This window comes from Thermobia domestica, chromosome 5, assembly GCF_964235325.1.
Source record: "Thermobia domestica chromosome 5, izTheDome1.hap1.1, whole genome shotgun sequence".
Lineage (NCBI taxonomy): Eukaryota > Metazoa > Arthropoda > Insecta > Zygentoma > Lepismatidae > Thermobia > Thermobia domestica.
Genome location: NC_137458.1, coordinates 184,415,963 through 184,433,972, shown reverse-complemented (window position 1 = coordinate 184,433,972; position 18,010 = coordinate 184,415,963). Strand labels below are relative to the sequence as shown.

The window sequence follows — 18,010 nt, the reverse complement described above, 5'->3', positions numbered from 1 at the left end:
CTCCCCTTTAATTTCTTTCGCCTAAACCATATTTGCCTACGATACTACCTTCCTATTTTTTTCCCACAACTGCATTGAAATCTCCCATTAGAATTATGCATGCACCCTTCTTCTCTCTATCTATAATTTCTTCTATTATCTTATAATTTTCCTCTACTTCTTCAGTTGCATGCGAAGTCGTCGGTGCATATGTCTGTATCACCACTAGATCCTTCGTTTTCCCTTTAAGTCTTAACATCATAACTCTATCATCAATAAATTCTACTTTCAGCGCTTCTCCTTTAAGCGCTTTCCAAGATTTATTCCTACGCCATTATGACCGCCCTTTTCATTACCTGAGTAAAACATTCTATATCCTTCGCTGTTCAATACCCCATTATCTTCCCACCTAACTTTACAAACGCCTACCAAATGTAAATTGTTTTGTTTCATTTCTTCTTTAAGATTTTCTAATTTTCCTCCCTGTAACATAGTACGTACGTTCCATGTCCCTATCCTAAACCTTTTGCTCTTCCTTGTCTTTCTTTCTCTCTGTCTGTCTTTCCCCCATTATTACTTTCTCGTCCAATAGTCCTTCCCAAGCCATCCCCATCTCGGAGATTCGAATGGGGTGATATTTTACCTCCGGAACTACATTTTTACCTGCGAAAGACCATTGTTCATATGTTCTGTTTTTGCTGCGAGCAAACTACGGAAGATAGAGTGGTGGTTTCCCGTTGCCTTCCACCCCGTAGTATCCCAGCCGTTAAAGTCACTCTGACCACACCTGGGACTATGTGTCCAAGTTGCCGTACCAGTCACTATGATTTCCGCCAACTTGGCTACTGGAGAACTGCTGCTTTCTACCACAAATCTCTTCGCCTGGCTACTCCATTTAGAGCAGTTCGGTAGGGGTGGCCCTTCTGGTAGTGAACTACCACCGACACAGCTCTAAATTTCACTGTAGCACGCAATCCTCCCCACCCGACACATAAATGCCTTCGTAAAGGTGGCCTTTATCGGGGAGCCCTGCTGATATTATTGTTCTTAATATTATATTATTTACACTTGAATGACGTGGGTGTCTCCCTGCGCTGCTTTTGAACGACAAACCGTGTAATCCTTTTTTATCTACAAAGATGTTACAAATGGGCAGTGGTGTGGTTCACATATATCTGCTCCCAGCCATAGTGTAACTGATACTCGTAAGCTCTCATTGGATAAATGTAGGCCCAAAGATGGTGATGGTAGAGCTTGAAGCCATGCTCCATTTTCTGGGGACATGACCACTGAAAGTCTGGCCTTACCTTCAATGTTATTTGTAGTCTGCAATAAAGAAGCTGCATGGCAATTAACGATGGGCTCGTCCCAAGCTGACTGATTGTTACGGAGTTTCATATTAATACTAATATTAATTCATACTATTACTGGGGATCTACTAATTCATAATGTAATAGATCATCAAGAGAAAATCTAAGACCTTGTTTTAGTAATTGTATACTTATAAAAGGAACGATACAAGCCATCATAACCTCCAAGCTAAAAATCTCTGTTCAGTGACGTCATACGAACACATTAGTTCGGACCAAATACCTCTAATTCATTCGGTCCAGTAAAGGCGCGGTGGCTCAATAATAAAGCGCTAACCTCTGATGCATGGGTTCCCTAGCTCGATTCCCGGCCAAGTTAGTTTGTGCTGAACAACACTGTGTTCATGGGTTTTCTCGGAGTACTCCCGTTTCCTCCCACTTTCTTCATTCCACCAATTCATTCATTTCTCATCATCACCGTCTCCTTTAGCCTAACCGGCATAATCATGGGACGTAAAACTAAAGATTTCATTTGCACCCGTGTTAGTCCAAATATATAACGATATAGGGTAATAAAATCTCATCAAAGGGGATAAAAATTCCAAATTTTATGCCATAAAAGGGAACGAAAATGAAAAGCATATATAAACCTGTACTAATTCATAACGTAAATAAATCATTAAGAATATGTTTTTAGTAATTTTATATCAATAAAAGAACCACCATAACCTCTAATCCCACAATCCCAACTCAATGACGTCATAGCCGGGTCAAGGTACCTCTGACTCATTCGCACCAGCGTGCATGGTCCCTGAATAAGCATAAGCAAAATTACAATAGGTGACGCAATCCCGGCCAAAGCATCCCTGATTCATTCACATTAACGCTAAGGTCCATGGTGTCCCAAATTGGATAATCAAGAGTTCGATAGGGTGGGGTCAATACTACTTAAACACTTAAAAGTTTTAACATGAACTTGGAAATACAAATAATTGTTGGTACATGAAATAAATTTTGGCATACGTTATGAAAGTTTACTTGAACTAGAAAAGATAATCTAAAATTTTAAAATTGTTTGTTAATTATATATTATTAACAAAAAGAAATTGCACGTTGACCATCTTAGTTTATATATGAAAGCGACGTTGCCACATCTCAGTTCGACAATCACCTAGGTGCTTGCCAAGTAGGGGAATGATACGCGTAGTTTATTAATACATTTCTGGAGGAACCCCTGGGTGTCCCCTAGTTGGGTAACAGCTAGGGGGGAACTTAGGCCCGCATTTATGAATCTTCCATAAGTCTAACTTCACATGCTACGGTTATGCCTTTTAGGCAAATTGAGTCGGATGATTAAATAATGTTAATAATTACGAAAGAATTGGTGCATTGAGAATGTGGAACTGTAATGGAGAAACCCGAATAAAATCACTGACACAAAGTTATCTACAAACGTATTCATATGATCATTTTTCTCAATTGGTTCTGGGGGCCTCTAGATGTCATTCATCTTTTCATATTACAAGATTTGAAATTCATTTTATTCGTGAAAAACTTAAATTTATACTGTTGCAGGAGTTGAACTGGAATTCAAGCTTGGGAGATAGTGAACGACAACGAAAGCTCGAAGAAATGCGTAAGAAACAACAAGAACTGGAAGCAACTCGAGAAGCAGAGGAACGATTAATCCGTGAAGTTCAGAAGAGAAAGGTATGTTTAAATCCATAATAATAATGAAAATTTATGATTTCCATGCAACAGAATCCTAGAAGCTCGGAACGTGTGAAAATAATGGGTGATAATAATAAAAAAAAGAAAAGAAAGAAAAAGGAAAGGAGATGCATAATTACTCCATTCGTATTTTTTATATTTTAGGTAATTTTTTTAATTTTTTGTACACTTCTTTCTGTTGTTTTATTAACCCATCGAGGTTTATTGAGTTTTCACTTTTTATAAGTCTTATGTGTAATGAAGAAATGTTTATTACTTTTAATGGTGATCTTTCCATGAGGGTGTTTGATAGTACTGCTTTCAGGGGGTTTTCGAGATGAATTTGGATGTGTACACCACAAGGTGTCCTATACTTGTTTGGCGGGTTCATAATCAGGGTTACACGCATGCCATCCATGCACAGAGTGTCCTTGTTTTTAACAATTTATATAGAACATCAGTTTGGTGGGACCATATTATCTAACTAAACGAGAATTAAAAATGTTCTTCCAGCCTAACAAATTACTTAGACGGTTTTTATGATGAACCCCGTACTTACTATGAGGTTCATCATCATCGTCATTGGTATTCTGCCATTAATGGTAGGTCCCTTGCTGTAAGTGAGAAACTTCCATGCTCCATTTCTGCTAACCTCTTCGTCTTCACGTACGATTTTTCTGCTTGATACCATCCAAGAATTGGAGCCTTTTTCACTTCCTCCATCTCATTCCTGTCACCATACCCTCGAGTATATCCCTCTTCATAAAATTCGTTCTCAGCCAATGCCCCAATCAGTTTCTCTTCCTCTCTTCAATTTAACCGAAAATTGTTCTTTTCTGTCCCACTATTTCTAACAACCTCTCATTTGATTTACGCTTCGCTCAGCTAATTATCTCTATTCTTTTGCACCGCGATGGCGTAGTGGTAGAGCGTTCATCTCTGGTGCATGGAGTCCCTAATTTGATCCCAGCTCGCGACAAGTGAGCTTTGTCGTGCATTTCTCATCATAACCACCTCTTTTAACCTAACCACTATAACCGTGGATTTCTATTCTTTATACCCACATTTCGAAAGCTTCCAGTCTTTTTTTCGTTTCTTTTGCGTAAAGTTTGTTTCTCTCTCAGACACTACAAAACCTCACACGAAGTACTCTGAGTTATTTTCTCAGTTCTTTATTCAAGGACCCACAAAACAGACTTCCTCCTAAATTCTTGTTTCGCCATTCCCATTTTTGTTTTTATTTCACGTTCGGATTTCATATTATTACTAATAGTACTCAGGTATGGCAAACTAGTCACTTGTTCTATTTTCTCCCTTCCTACTTCTACATTTGACACCGACCGCTTTGTTTCAGTCACAATGGCTGTTGTGTTTCTAACATTTATTTTCATCCCATAATCTTCACAGCCTTTCGTCAGATTTTCTAACATCTTACTGATTTTCTTTCCAGATTCCGCAGCGAGCATCACATCATCTACAAATCGTATACCCCTAATCATTCTACCGAAATACTGTTTTATTTCATTATGTAGCCTCTGTCTCACTATTTCATCTAGATGGACATTAACTAATATTGTCGAGTTTCCAGTTTTAATTCTCTTAATTTCCTCCCTATTCTAACAACTGTTGGTTCATATATAAGTTGTTTCTTATGGATATTCGATCTTTCCAATCCAGTACAACCTTCTTAGAACTCCCAACAATAATTCCCAGTTCATGCGATTAGAAAACTTTTCTGGATCAATAATTACAACTTACACCTCTTTTGTTTTTTCTATAAAGCTTTCACCGATTACCTTTAATGAGCCAGTTGCATTCCTTGTGCCCTTACCTTTCCTAAACCCGAACTATTCGTCCTCAACTTCTTCATTTGTTCTTCCATATAACCTGTTGTTGAGTGTTCGAAGCATAATTTTTGTGCCATGCGATATTACCGGTACTACTAGTCCTTGGAAAAAGAACGCTGAATAAGCGTCGAACTCGGTTACTCCTACCGGGCCGCGTTGGCTCAGTGGTAGAGAGTTCAAGTTTGATGCATGGGGTCCCTGGTTCGATCGCAGCTCGCGCCAAGTGAACTTTGTGGTGGACAAACATCGTCTGCGTGGGTTTTCTCCCACCTTCTTCATTTCATCATTTCATTCATTTCTCATGACTGTGTCCTTTAGCCTACCCGGCATAACTATAAGACGTAAAACTCAAAGATTTCATTTCATTTTTATCGGTTACTCCTACCAACATTAAAATTGCGAACTGGCCTGGAAGAATAGTTATTGCTACGTACCTTGGTCAAGGTAATCTCTATTCAAGCAACTAGTATGTTAAAAAGCAAGAAGAAAATCAGAGAATACCCGCAGAGGTCGGAAAATTCAAAATCTTAAATATTGAGAGACTAAGACTCTTTTTTTCTTCAAACTAATAAGTATCGTACATATAACGATGTAGAAGGTGCATGTAATGTCAACAACTATGTATAAAAAAGGTAACCAAGAAAGTTCTGTCGCTTTTTTGAAGGTCTGTGTTCAATTGGCCCTCACACTGTGAGTTGAATGCGAATGGAGATAAGGCAAAGGTCGGTTGTTTATGTGGGTATATCCAACATACTACTTGGTTGTGGCAGTTCAGTTACAGCGTGAACTTGTGTAAAAACAGAGTAAACATATTAAACCATCGCTACACTGTCCGCGTAGTCACTACATCCTCACAAAGGCCTGGCATATCTTCTGCCCTCTTAGAGCGGCGTTTGACCCCAGTTTGAACTCGTACAGTATACACGCTCTTATAATGCTGAGTGGAGGCCCCAAGTTTAAGGACGATGACGAAACACTCGAAGACGCACCACTTGCCGGAAGACCAACACATGTACAAAATGAAGATCTTCAGGCAGCAGTTGAGGCGAACAGTGGCCAGACATGTGAGGAACTGGGACTACAATTCAGAGTGAATGGGCAAACCATTCGGCAGCACCTCCAACTTGCAAAACACTAAAAGTTGTGTCGTTGGATCCTACGTGATTTGACTCCGGGCCAGAAGACAACGCGAGCAGACACGTGTGTTTCTTTGCTATCTCGTCTGAGGAAGGGGCCATTTCTGGACAGGGTGTTCACATGTGATGAGAAGTGGGTCCTGTACGAAGCTCCACGGCGCCGTCATAATTGGTTAGCATCCCATGAGCCGGTTCCAAAACATCCGAAACCAGCACTGCACCAAAAGAAGGTCCTCCTGTGTGTTTGGTGGACTGCTCCCAGCAGTGTGACAGAGGAGACCACAGTTGCAGCAGATCGGCTTATTCACCGAAAACCGGCGTGTCACCCTGGCTGAAGTGGCTTCCTTGCCGAATATGAGCTTTGGTTCTGTACCTCCCATTGTGCATGACGAACTCCGTTACAGAAGAATGTTCGCCAGATGGGTTCTTCGACAGCTGACGCAGAAACTGAAAGATCGTCGAGTTGACGTATGTCAAGAGTAGTAAGTATTATGAAGAGGATTTTCTAGCTTACATTGTAAGCGGAGATGAACGTTGAACGTTGAATTCACCATTTTCAACCGGTGTCATTCAGAAAAGCGAGGACAGAAAGGCCCGAGTCAGAAGGACGGCACGTCAAAAAATCCTGAAAAACCTCAGACGTATAAAAATGCTTATTAGATTAAAAATATACTGTAGACTGTACCTGATTTATTTGTGTCGAAAGAACATACATGTGGAAAAAATATAGCGTTAGTAAAAAATATTGAGACAGACCATCAATAACGATACGCGTGGACGGAGGAAAAGTAAATGTTGCATATGGGTATTGATGAGAAAACTACATTGAATGGGGTATGGACGTCATGGCAGATACTTGGGATTCCGCGAGATTTGATATTACACAGTATTTTTTGAATGGAAAGCGGTAGGTTTGACACATAAATTTAGGCTAAAATGTTCCCACAAATGAAAATAGGATTCTTTTTTAAAATTCTATCTTCGTTTGCGAGATAGGGTGCTATGTTTGACATTTGTATCTAGTAGACCAAAGTATCCGAACACGCAGCGAGACACGTAAACGGAGGAAAGTAAAAAATTGCAGGTTTGTGTGAATGCGAAAACTTGCATTGAGTTAGGGTGTGGACATAATGGCAGCAATCTTGGATTCCGTCACATTGGATATCACAAGATATTTTTAAACGGAAAAGAGAATGTTTGGCACATCAATTTAGGCTTGAATCTTCCCACAAACGAAAATCTGAATTTATTTTACCTATCACCAGTCTTTTACAAGGTAGGTGTACTGTGTTTGACATTTGTATGTAGTACACAAAAGTATCAGGACAATCCAGGAATAATGTGGGGGAAGGAAAAGAAATGTTGCTAGTGTGTGTTGTTGCAAAAACTGCATTGAATGGAGATGTGGACATTGTTCATCACATAAGTATTCAGATATCATGAAGCAAACTACTATAAAATGTCCTCAAAAGTTATTTTATCCCTCCAAGTTAATACATTTAGTATTGAATAGCAAACCCACAACGATTAATAACTCCTTTAAGCATTTCGTTATGGTTGTTACAATTTTCCTGGTATAGTGTGGAGAAATATTGTTCCACGCTATACGTAATGCTCTTCTGAAATCTTCTTTCATCGTAACTCGTACATATTGACCTTACGTTGCAATTCATTCCAAAAATTCCCACTGGTGTTAAAGTCGGTACTTAGGGTGGAGTATCGCGCACTTTTGGGTAGTTTTAAAACAATCATTTCCTTACAGCATTCACATTGTTCGGGATCTTGATAAAAATTAGAAGTCGTTATTCCCAATTTTTCGTATTTTGACGAAGATGTGTTCTAAGAACGTTAAGATACATTTCTTTTTTTTATCATAATCTTATCAACACACTCACTAACGCACTAACTCTCACTAACTCTCCAACGTTTGATGAACACATATAACACAAACTATTACACTTTCTCCTCCGTATTTTACAGTAGGCTGGAAGTTCTAGGCACTTATCTCTGTATTTACTTGTAAACTATTATTCAACCATCATATCCATGCAAGTTTAATTTAAATTCGTTGATAAACAACCTATATTCCCACCAATTTTTGGGCTTCTATTCGAAAGCTTAAGGAAATTCAAGTACCTTATATTTCTTAATTTATATATATATATATATATATATATATATATATATATATATATATATATATATATATATATATATATATATATATATATATATATATATATATATATATATATATATATATATATATATATATATATATATATATATATATATATATATATATATATATATATATATATATATATTCGAGCTGTTCTACCATTATATCCTTGCCACGATACAATACACTGATCAGACAAAACATTGTTTCCACCTGTTACTATTTGAACGAAGTCGTTGAGCTGTACTGAATATTCGAAACTACACGTTAAAAGCATTCTATTGCTTTATAGTAGTAAAGTAACAATTAACAACAAATATACCTACTATTAAAATGTGTAATAACTTACTTAATATTAACTTATATGATAAGTTACTCCACAATGTTTTACAAACGCAAGCAAACGAACAGAAACGTTAAGAACACAATGAACGCCCTTTTTATTACTTCCCTGTCCCAATACTTTCTTCTATTAGAAACAAATGTCAAAGATTGCACACGCTATCTCGTAAACGAATGGCGGGTGGTCAAAGAACAGTTCAGATTATCGTTTGTAGAAGGATTCTAGCTTAAATTTGTGTGACACAAATACCTCCTATTCAAAACTATTGTATGGTATACAATATGCGGAATTCAAGATGGTTCCACGATGTACACACAATCATTTAACGCAGTTTTAACACCAATATCAACCTGCAACATTTGCTTTTGCTTTGTCCACGCGCCTCTTTGTTACTATCTTGTTATGATACTTCTTTTCTATTGGATACATATGTCAAACATAGCACACCCTGTCTCATAAACAGATGGCGATGTCAGAAATGAGTTCACGTTCTCATTTGTGAGAATATTCAAGCCTAAATTAAAGTGTAAAATCATAGCCTTTCCGTTCAAACAAAACAAAACAAACAAACAAACAAAAAAAAAAAAAAAAAAAATAGCGGAATTCAAGATAGCTTCCACGGTGAGCACACTCCAAACCAATGCAATTTTTGCAATAATACCAATTGCAACATTTGATTTTCCTCCGTCCACGCATGTTGTTATTGTTGTCACAATACTTTTCACTAACCCTGTATACAGATTCAGATATATGTTCTTACAGCAACATTAAACAAATGTTTTCAACAGAATATTTTTCATTCCAATATGTCTGATCCAGGGGCAGAAATGAAATTTTAAAACTAAGGTAACAGTCATTAATAGATGGGATCTGATTGGGCTATGTCTCGAGAATACAAGCTCAGACACACGCGCGTGAAAGCAAACTTTCATGGAGAACAGACTTAAGCGATATCGATTGTTGCAGAACAAACAACATCCAAACAAAATTAAGGTCACCATTCAAGTTTCCTTTTTCTTACTAATAACCACTGATATTCTTCCTTCTGTTGGACATAAACTTCAACTTACTAAGGGGACACTGTCCCCTTGTGCATCCTGATTTCCACTCCTGCTTTGATTTCATGCTTTCTGGCCATGGGACCATTTCTACTCTGGCCCTTTTGTCCCAGGGCCGTTCTGACTCGGACCTTCCTGTCCTCACCCTTTTGTCCGGGCCCTTCTGACTTGGAACTTTTTCAACCGGAGACGAAACGTGCATGCAAAGAATGGCGACATTCTTTCTAGCTGAAACCAAAGCCCTCTGCAGAAAAAGCCACATTGCTTTATTCTGGGATAAGAATGGTCCTATTGTGGAACAATATATACCCCTACGTATTACAGTGACTAATGCCACCTATACCGATCTTCTCAAGAACCATTTGAAGCCAGCAATACGTACAAAGCGAAGGGCATTGCTGAGTGCATGTATTTTACTTTAGCATGATAACAGCCGTCCTCATTCTGCTCGTGCAACTGAAAACCATCAACGACCTACGCTTTAAGTGCCTTCCACATCAGCCATACTCCAGATTTTCACAACTTTGGTCCATTAAAGAAGCACTTTGGAAGGCAGGAGTTCAAGTCTGATGAAGGCGTCTAGTCGGTGGTGCTCGATTAGCTACAGTGTTAACCACTCTTTTTTTTTTTTTTTTATTTCGAGTTTAACGTCCCTTTCAGCAGCAAGGCTATATGAGACGGAGAATTTCTCTTACGTAGTATCGAAGCACGTCTTATCCGGTGGCATAAGTACATTGAACTGGGAGGAGACTATGTAGAAAATAATGTACAAGCGAATATTCTCCCTGTAGTAAAATAGTGGAAAGTCGAAGTATCGCACTTCCGATGATGGTTTCAGCCAACTGATGCTTTAGGACCCAATCATCTTGGTTATCAAAGAAGAGTGGAGTTCCGTCGCGTTTATAGTGCAGCAATAAACATTGGAAGTAAAGGATTTCAAGCTGTGTTACAGCATGTGTCAACACCAAAACGTGGTACTAATGCAAAGGAGAAACTGAGTGAGCTGCACTTCAAAATCTGCGCAACTATCATTTGCTTAGGAAGTTAAAGTTCCATGAGTACTGATTTAATTGATACTGCGAGTTCGGTAAGTCCAGTGTCCTTGCCGTCTCCAAACCAGCCACCTTTCACTGAAGCAATAACACGAATCAAGCAGAGCAGAAATTGTTTGGGCTTTACATGTTGTTACTCAAAACTTACCTGCGGCATCGTGCGATAATATAGCTGATGTTATACGATCCATGCTTCCAGATCCAAACAGTTTTCCCAAAAATTTTGTCTGAGCCATTTTAAACTGTCATATGTGTTGACTGTTGCTTTTAGGGCCCTTTTTTTTTTTTTTTTTCACAAGCAGATTTGTGAAGATTTGAAGAACACTCCGTTTACACTTCTCTATGATGACAAATTTTCAAAATAACAAAGAACTACAGTTTGCAATTCGTTATTGGAGTTCTACTTTGCAAAAGGTTATGGTACGCCACTTGCACTCATTTTTCGTTGAACACGCAAAAGGGAGGACATCCATAAGTACATATGTGAAGTGCTGGATTTATACAGTTTGTCACCCTATAATCTTCTTATGTTGGAAAGTGATGGACCAAATGTCAACAAGAAAGTGTTCAGAATCACATCAGAATCTGAGTTTGTGCAAAATGTGCGTAGCTTTCAGTTGCTGGATATTGGAGGTTGCAATATTCATACCGTTCATAATGGGTTCAAGAAAAGGGTTGCAAATATTTGATGCTGATGTCTGTAATCATGTCACCATGATTTACAATTTTTTTTCCATGGATGGCCATCAGGGTGGGAAGTTTTTGAAAGAATTCAGGAATAGGTAGAAACACCAAAGCATCGTTTCATCAAGCATGTCCCTTCACGCTGGTTGACAGTGTTGCCCTCTATGGAACATTTTACAGAACAGTTTCAAGCCATTGAATATTATTTCCTGCAGTTTATTCCGAAAAAGCAAAACATTCTGATGAACGCCTCAAACTACGTATTGATTTTTAATATGCTGAAGAAACAAGCCATTGTGAAAGCAGAAGTAGTGTTTGTATGTGAAAGTGCATCTTTCTTCACATCATTCTTAACTATGTTCCGAAAGGACGAACCTCTTGTACACATGCTGTACAAGGAGCTTCACACCGTTCTTCTGAAGAAAGTTGGTAGGGTTTCCAAGCCAGAGTCTCAACGCCTCGACACATTAAAGGACGAAATCTTTCGTGCTGAAAATCTTTTGCCATGGAGGGAAGTGAAGTTTGGTAAGAAACTTTTCTCAGTGGTCAGCACGCTTCCTAATAAACAGTCAACAGAGTTCGTTTCAAGTGTTCAGAAGCATTACAAGGCAGTTGGGAAACATTTGATCGAAAAATGAAAAATATTCGAAAAGAACATCCTGGGCAGTGTCGTATGCACCCTATGGAATATCGGAAAGTGACCAATTACAGTGACATTACGGATATTGCTCGTTCATCTATCCTATGTAAAGTTCCAAAGATGATATTCTTCTAGATGAGTGGAAGCTGTTGAAGTTACAAACAGTACAGAATGAGAGACTCGACCATTTGTGGAATAACATTTTCTCACTGAAAAACTATAGTGGCTCACCAAAGTATCCTACTGTCATGAACATAGTGAAGTCCATCTTGACACTGTCCTATGGAAATTCTGACGTGTATGGAGCGTGGGTATTCTTTCTCAAGGAGAGTCCTGTCTGAAGAACGAAGTAGCATGTCAGAGTGAATGTTGAATGCAAGACTTGTTATATACGACGAATGGAGAAGTATGGAAGCAACCCAAAAGCGTTTCATATAAATCAAGAACTCATCATCAGAATGACTCAGATGACTTATCGCAGTTACCTAAATTACCAAGAAAGGATGAAGAAACAAAAGGAAGAAGAGGAACTAAAGAAAAAGCAGGAGCACGAGCGACTAGAAACAGAAAAAAAAAAATACCAAGGAAGCAGCTAAGTCCAAAGCATCAATGACTGACTTGGAAGAGAAGTTAGCGGAATCAAAGGAAGTTGAGCTGTTCAAACGGGAAACATCTGACTAGCTTCTCTCGGAGGCTAACAAACGGCTTTCAGCAGCGTTAGAGCAAGACATGGCAGAAGTACAATTGGCACAAGCGATGATTGAAAGTGTGGCGAAAGTTAGGGAAGATGAAAGAAATCAACAAGCAGCCACAGAAAAAAATACAGATGATTACCAGTAAACAGTCAGCACTGATAACTACATATTTTAAGAAGACAAGTATGAAACAGTAAAATCTGTATGGGATTTGACAGGTCTACATATTATGGACATATTACTTTCATTGTTCTTGCCATTTTTTACAGTTTGCAACTTTTTATAAATGCGATATGCACCTATCTTGCAACATTTTTTTTTTTTTTTTTTCAATCTTGCAACTACAAGCAAAATATCACTGGGAGCCCTGGGGACATCATTTGACATACACTGCCAGATTAATAGTGTTGCCAACCCAGTATAAGATTATATCTTTTTCAAATGGCGCTACGCCAGGTTATTGCATATTTCAAATCTATATGTAAAACAAAAACATTTTTTACAATAACACACTTGTTACACAGGTTGCAAACTCTGCGATTCACTTCCAAGTCACACCACGTATATATCCGTGTCCGAGGGCGTGCTGCAACTCACTAATATGTAACATGTATTATGCTTGTATAACCAAACACGTTGTTGGATTGACCTGATATTGTAATCGCAACAAAAATGTCTATGGCCTTGCAACTTGTCTTTTTTTTTTTTAGTGAGTGTAAATGAAACAGGTGTTCGTTACTGTACGAAAATAGAGTTATTGCTTATACTACGTACTTGAGAATACGGAACCTCAACTAATGCGAAGTTAACATGACTTACGAACATAACATGCAAATAGATGTAAAGATAAACTAATTTTACTAACATTATCATGAAGTATGGTCTCAACAAGGAATATTTAACATATTTCTCATAGTTTGCAATTTGATTACTTTATGCCAGGTTTTACCACCTCGTGTAAATGCACGTGTTGGAAGTACGGTAGAGCCGACCGTGGATGTACCTTGGGCCGTGTGACATTTAATTTTTAAATACATTCGTGGATTTATACATCACTTAAGAAACAATAAGATTTATTATTTGCATTCCAGTCACCTAGTCTTATTATTGGTACACAATGATATAATTCTTTATATTTAAATATTGCACTAAATCTGGGTCCTGTTATTTTTAGAAGGGCGTGTTGGCCCTGGTGACACCTGATGTTAAATACACTCAAATTGTACATTCAGAACAGTTAAGGTACTATAATCTTTATTATTCTTAGTCAATGGTCAAACGTACTTTGCACGTATTTAGAACTTATTATCACAGGTTTTATCAAATTTGGTTGGTTGGTTATTTTGGGTAAGATACCTTGCCCTGGATTAATTTTGTGAACACTTAACTTTTAATACCTTTCAGAGCCTATGCATCTATATCACTTAATGTGCCATGAATCCAAAATTGGAAAAATTAATAAAAAAAACTTAATGCATTAAAATTAAAAATTAAGTTTATGAAAAAAATAATTAATTAAAAATGGCAGAAAAATAGATTAAAATTAAAATTACTTTCAGAATTAATTGATTAAAATTGAAATTAAAAATAACAGCTTTCACTACTGTGCAATGCGAATTGTTGTTTTAATGTATAATTTAATTATCATGTTGTATCAATGTATAATTTAATGGATGAAATTAAATGCGTTGGGAAAATTAATCAGTTATTATGAATAGCTACTCTTTTCAAACAAAACTGATAATTAATAAAAATAAAATTTTATAAGACTGAGAAACAAATGATGAATTAAAGTTACGCATTTTTAATTTAACATCTTATTTATATCTGTTAGTTACGTACTTCTACTAAGGACATTATTTTTAAATTACATATATGTATACATATAAGGTCATACCAAACGGGTACATGTAATCATTGTCAGTAGTAGTCATTTTAATTTTATAAACTCTATGAGAAGATTCTCATGACTATCCTTACAATACGTCTAGTGTGATTATACAGTGTGTCCAGCTCGTAAGGGACTCCAGTAGAAGTTTTATAAAAATCTTAATAAAAGTTATATCAAATTTGTTCATGACATATCTTTATGGTTGAAAAATGAAGGTACATTACAAGAGAACCTGGAAAATACCTACCAATACATAGTTCAACACAGTGCTGCGTGTTCGTGAATGTTGCTGTCAGAGTATTGGGCGTGACTGCCTGGATTTCACGGCGGGTGTTCTCACGTAACTTGTGGATGGTACGTGGTTTGTTCGTGTACACATTATGTTTAAGGTGACACCACAGAAAAAAAAGTCAGGGGCAAGTCAGGTAACCTTGTTTACCATAATCCTTTGGAAATCACTATGATGGAAAGATAATTGCACCTCAGCCATACTCGCTTTAGACGTGTAGCATGTTGCTCTATCTTGCTGGTACACTTCTGTTCACAAAAACCTAGAAAGCGTTTCAGAGACTAATTCCAGTCCCACAGATGTGTACACATGGAATTGCATTTTCCCCTCCGTTCTTTATATGGACACTAGCTGCAATATGTACACTCCTATGCGTTTTCCTGTTTCAGCTCATTATATCATACAGATGCGAACTTTTCTACACATTAAACGCCCTATAAACTTAAGAACATCTCCGGTCACAGAGAAGGTATTTCCTTCCAAGGCCCGCCCATCCTCGGATGGGAATTTAAACTCTTGTAATACTAAAAAGAAAAATGTAGCAATGCGGATGGCAGCCGAGCGTGTTGAGGCACTCAGTCTTCGTAAAGAACTTGTGAAACTTGAAGATCGAGGTTTTGGAAACTCGATCTGAGATACTCTTTGTATTTATTTTTTAAGCATGAAAATATGGTGAAATAATTAGAAGTGTAATATTTGTTACATATGTAAATTTCAGATTCAATGCTTTCGTGTTAAAATTGATGTTTTTATTTTTTTATTTTATTTTTTTAAGTTCCAAAGCAAATACTTACACGACTTCTCGGTTTAAAATCTTTAGAATAATTAGTGACATTTAGATTAGTGTGAAATAAGACTGAAATAAATGCAAATAAGCATGTAATTAGAAATTTGTACACCAGACTAATTTTATATTTGATAAAATAAATTTTTACTGGAAATATGTTTGATAACCAATTAATCGTACAATACTGACAAATTAAGAAAATATATTTTAGATAAAATACACTCACTGCAATGAAGGTAACTTTATTTTCTTTACTATCACGAATATAGATGTCCATCGTTTTCTGTAAAACGAAGAGTTGTGCTCCCAGCTTTATGAAGAATTTCCATATCCTTTTCGCGTTTTCAGAAGTAATCGTCCGATATGAAGTTTTTAAAACATTTGGTAATTTCCTAATGAAAAGGAGTACGAAATTTCCACAAAGAAGAAGCAGTAGATCTCTGCTGTGGCGTAACGTGTGAATGAAAAGTTTGAGACAACCGTTAAGGATATACCCGACATTCAGCCAGTAATTACCAGCTACTGTCTTTTCGGAAAGAATGGCTGCCAAAAAAAGAATTTCAGGTCTTTTACGGTGAGATTTTCAACTTTTTACCCACTCTCTTGTAGAGAGGTGAAGGAAATGCAAGAACTCAAAGAGATGAAAGTATGTGTATATTATTAAACCATTCTAGTAAGCAATCTTATAGAGTCGAAATGTTACAAGTCTGGGGTGGTTATATGTTAACAAATGGAAAAATAAAATTCACTCGTTCGTAAGTTGTAAGTATTGTATTATATATGAGCCAGGCTGTCCCATTTTGAAAGAGCTTGTGTCAGGGCAGGGTAAGAACTAATAGGGAAAACACACCCCGCACTAAACGTATAATTTTGCTATCGTTAATGGGATTATTATCATTAATGAAATAAAAGGTGAATATTCACACAAACGTTATCACACTATTACATATTTTATAAATGCCACTCTGGAAAAGTGGCTATAAGAACGGGTTCTGAGTCTTCCATCCAGTGTCATAATGTAGAGTTGGACAGTCATACTCACATTACAGTAATATTTTCACACATGTTGTTACTACAATAATAATTATATTCACTATAGTAAGGTTCGAAATGGTAGATATGGAGAAGGATGAAAAAAGCAGCTGGAAAGAGAAGATACGAAATAAATAATTTAATATAGGCTGAATGAAGAAGGGAGGATACTGAAGTTGATAGAAAAAGGAAATTGGTTAGGACACTATCTATGGATGAATTGCCTTATAAGAAATATATTGGTAGGATTAGTTTCCGGAAGGAGAAAAAAGGGAAGAAGGTGTCAACTACTGGATGATACGAAGTTCGAAAATCCTGATTCCTTAACAAAAACAAAAGCTGAGAATAGAGAAGAATGGAGAAAGATTGGTTTGCGATAAGGATCTCCCATTGTGGTACAACGCTGATGATAGTAAGGTTATAGTCATGCTCATAATAAAATACGTAAGATTTGTTGTGTTTAGCACGATACATAGTAACAGCAAGAAAATATACATAAGAATAAAGTTAAAAAATTCTAATTTACAAATTTTAGTTGTACTGATATATGGAACGTATTGGAAATGGCAAATTGCTTTAAATATTATTATCATTTCTAGCAGTAGTGGTAGTAAACGAAAAAGTTAGAAAATGAGGAGCTGTTCCACAGTTGCTAGGAAACAATAACGTTTGTTTTTGATCAGTCATATTTTTGACCCATACTAATGATGTGGCTTATATATTCATAAATTGTTTGATAAACACGTTACGTTCCGAGACGGTAAAAATCAAGGTTGATACGGCTGACGTCATTTTGTAGACGTGTTGTTGGTAATTCACCTGTGAAGAAAGTTGTCTCAACTCGAAGACCGAAAGAAATTGAATATTTTTCATGTTATTATACATCGAAAGTATTAATATTGCAAATAGTAAAAAATTCCTCAACTTACTCAGTGAAAATGGAACCCCAAAGTTGTGAAACTGACGATTAAGCCACTATTCTAAGACCTCACTGTTAAGTAACTGGAGAAACGAGTCTATGTGAGGTGTATTTAGCAAATTGCACACTTCCATGATTCCAATGTTGTAATAATGACGAAACACTTGATTTCGGTCATGATAGAATACTAAAGTATTATGTAGAAGCAATAGTCCAGAGAATGCAAATTTAAATTAAAAAACAAAAAGACATAGAAACACGCAAGGACATGAAGAACAAAATGGTGTGGTTTCCGTACTCATAGGTTTATGTGGAGAAAACTGTCCGCTAGCGACAAGACACGCCAGTTTTTCGTAGTTCAACATTTTTCTTGGAAGACAATAATTGCGTCAGAGTAGATCTATCTAGATTGCGTCTCTCTCTCTCTCTCTCTCTCTCTCTCTCTCTCTCTCTCTC

At 37.0% G+C, this 18,010-nt stretch overlaps 1 protein-coding gene across 2 annotated transcripts in view; it reads left to right on the top strand.

Moving 5' to 3' along the window:
* Window positions 1–18,010, top strand: part of LOC145686316 (uncharacterized) — a 245,840-nt gene that overhangs the window by 171,259 nt on the left and 56,571 nt on the right. For both annotated transcript variants that reach the window (XM_081759515.1, XM_081759514.1), the window contains one exon: window positions 2,865–2,999. In XM_081759515.1, coding sequence (XP_081615641.1) covers window positions 2,865–2,999 — 135 coding nt within the window. The remainder of the gene's footprint in view (window positions 1–2,864; window positions 3,000–18,010) is intronic.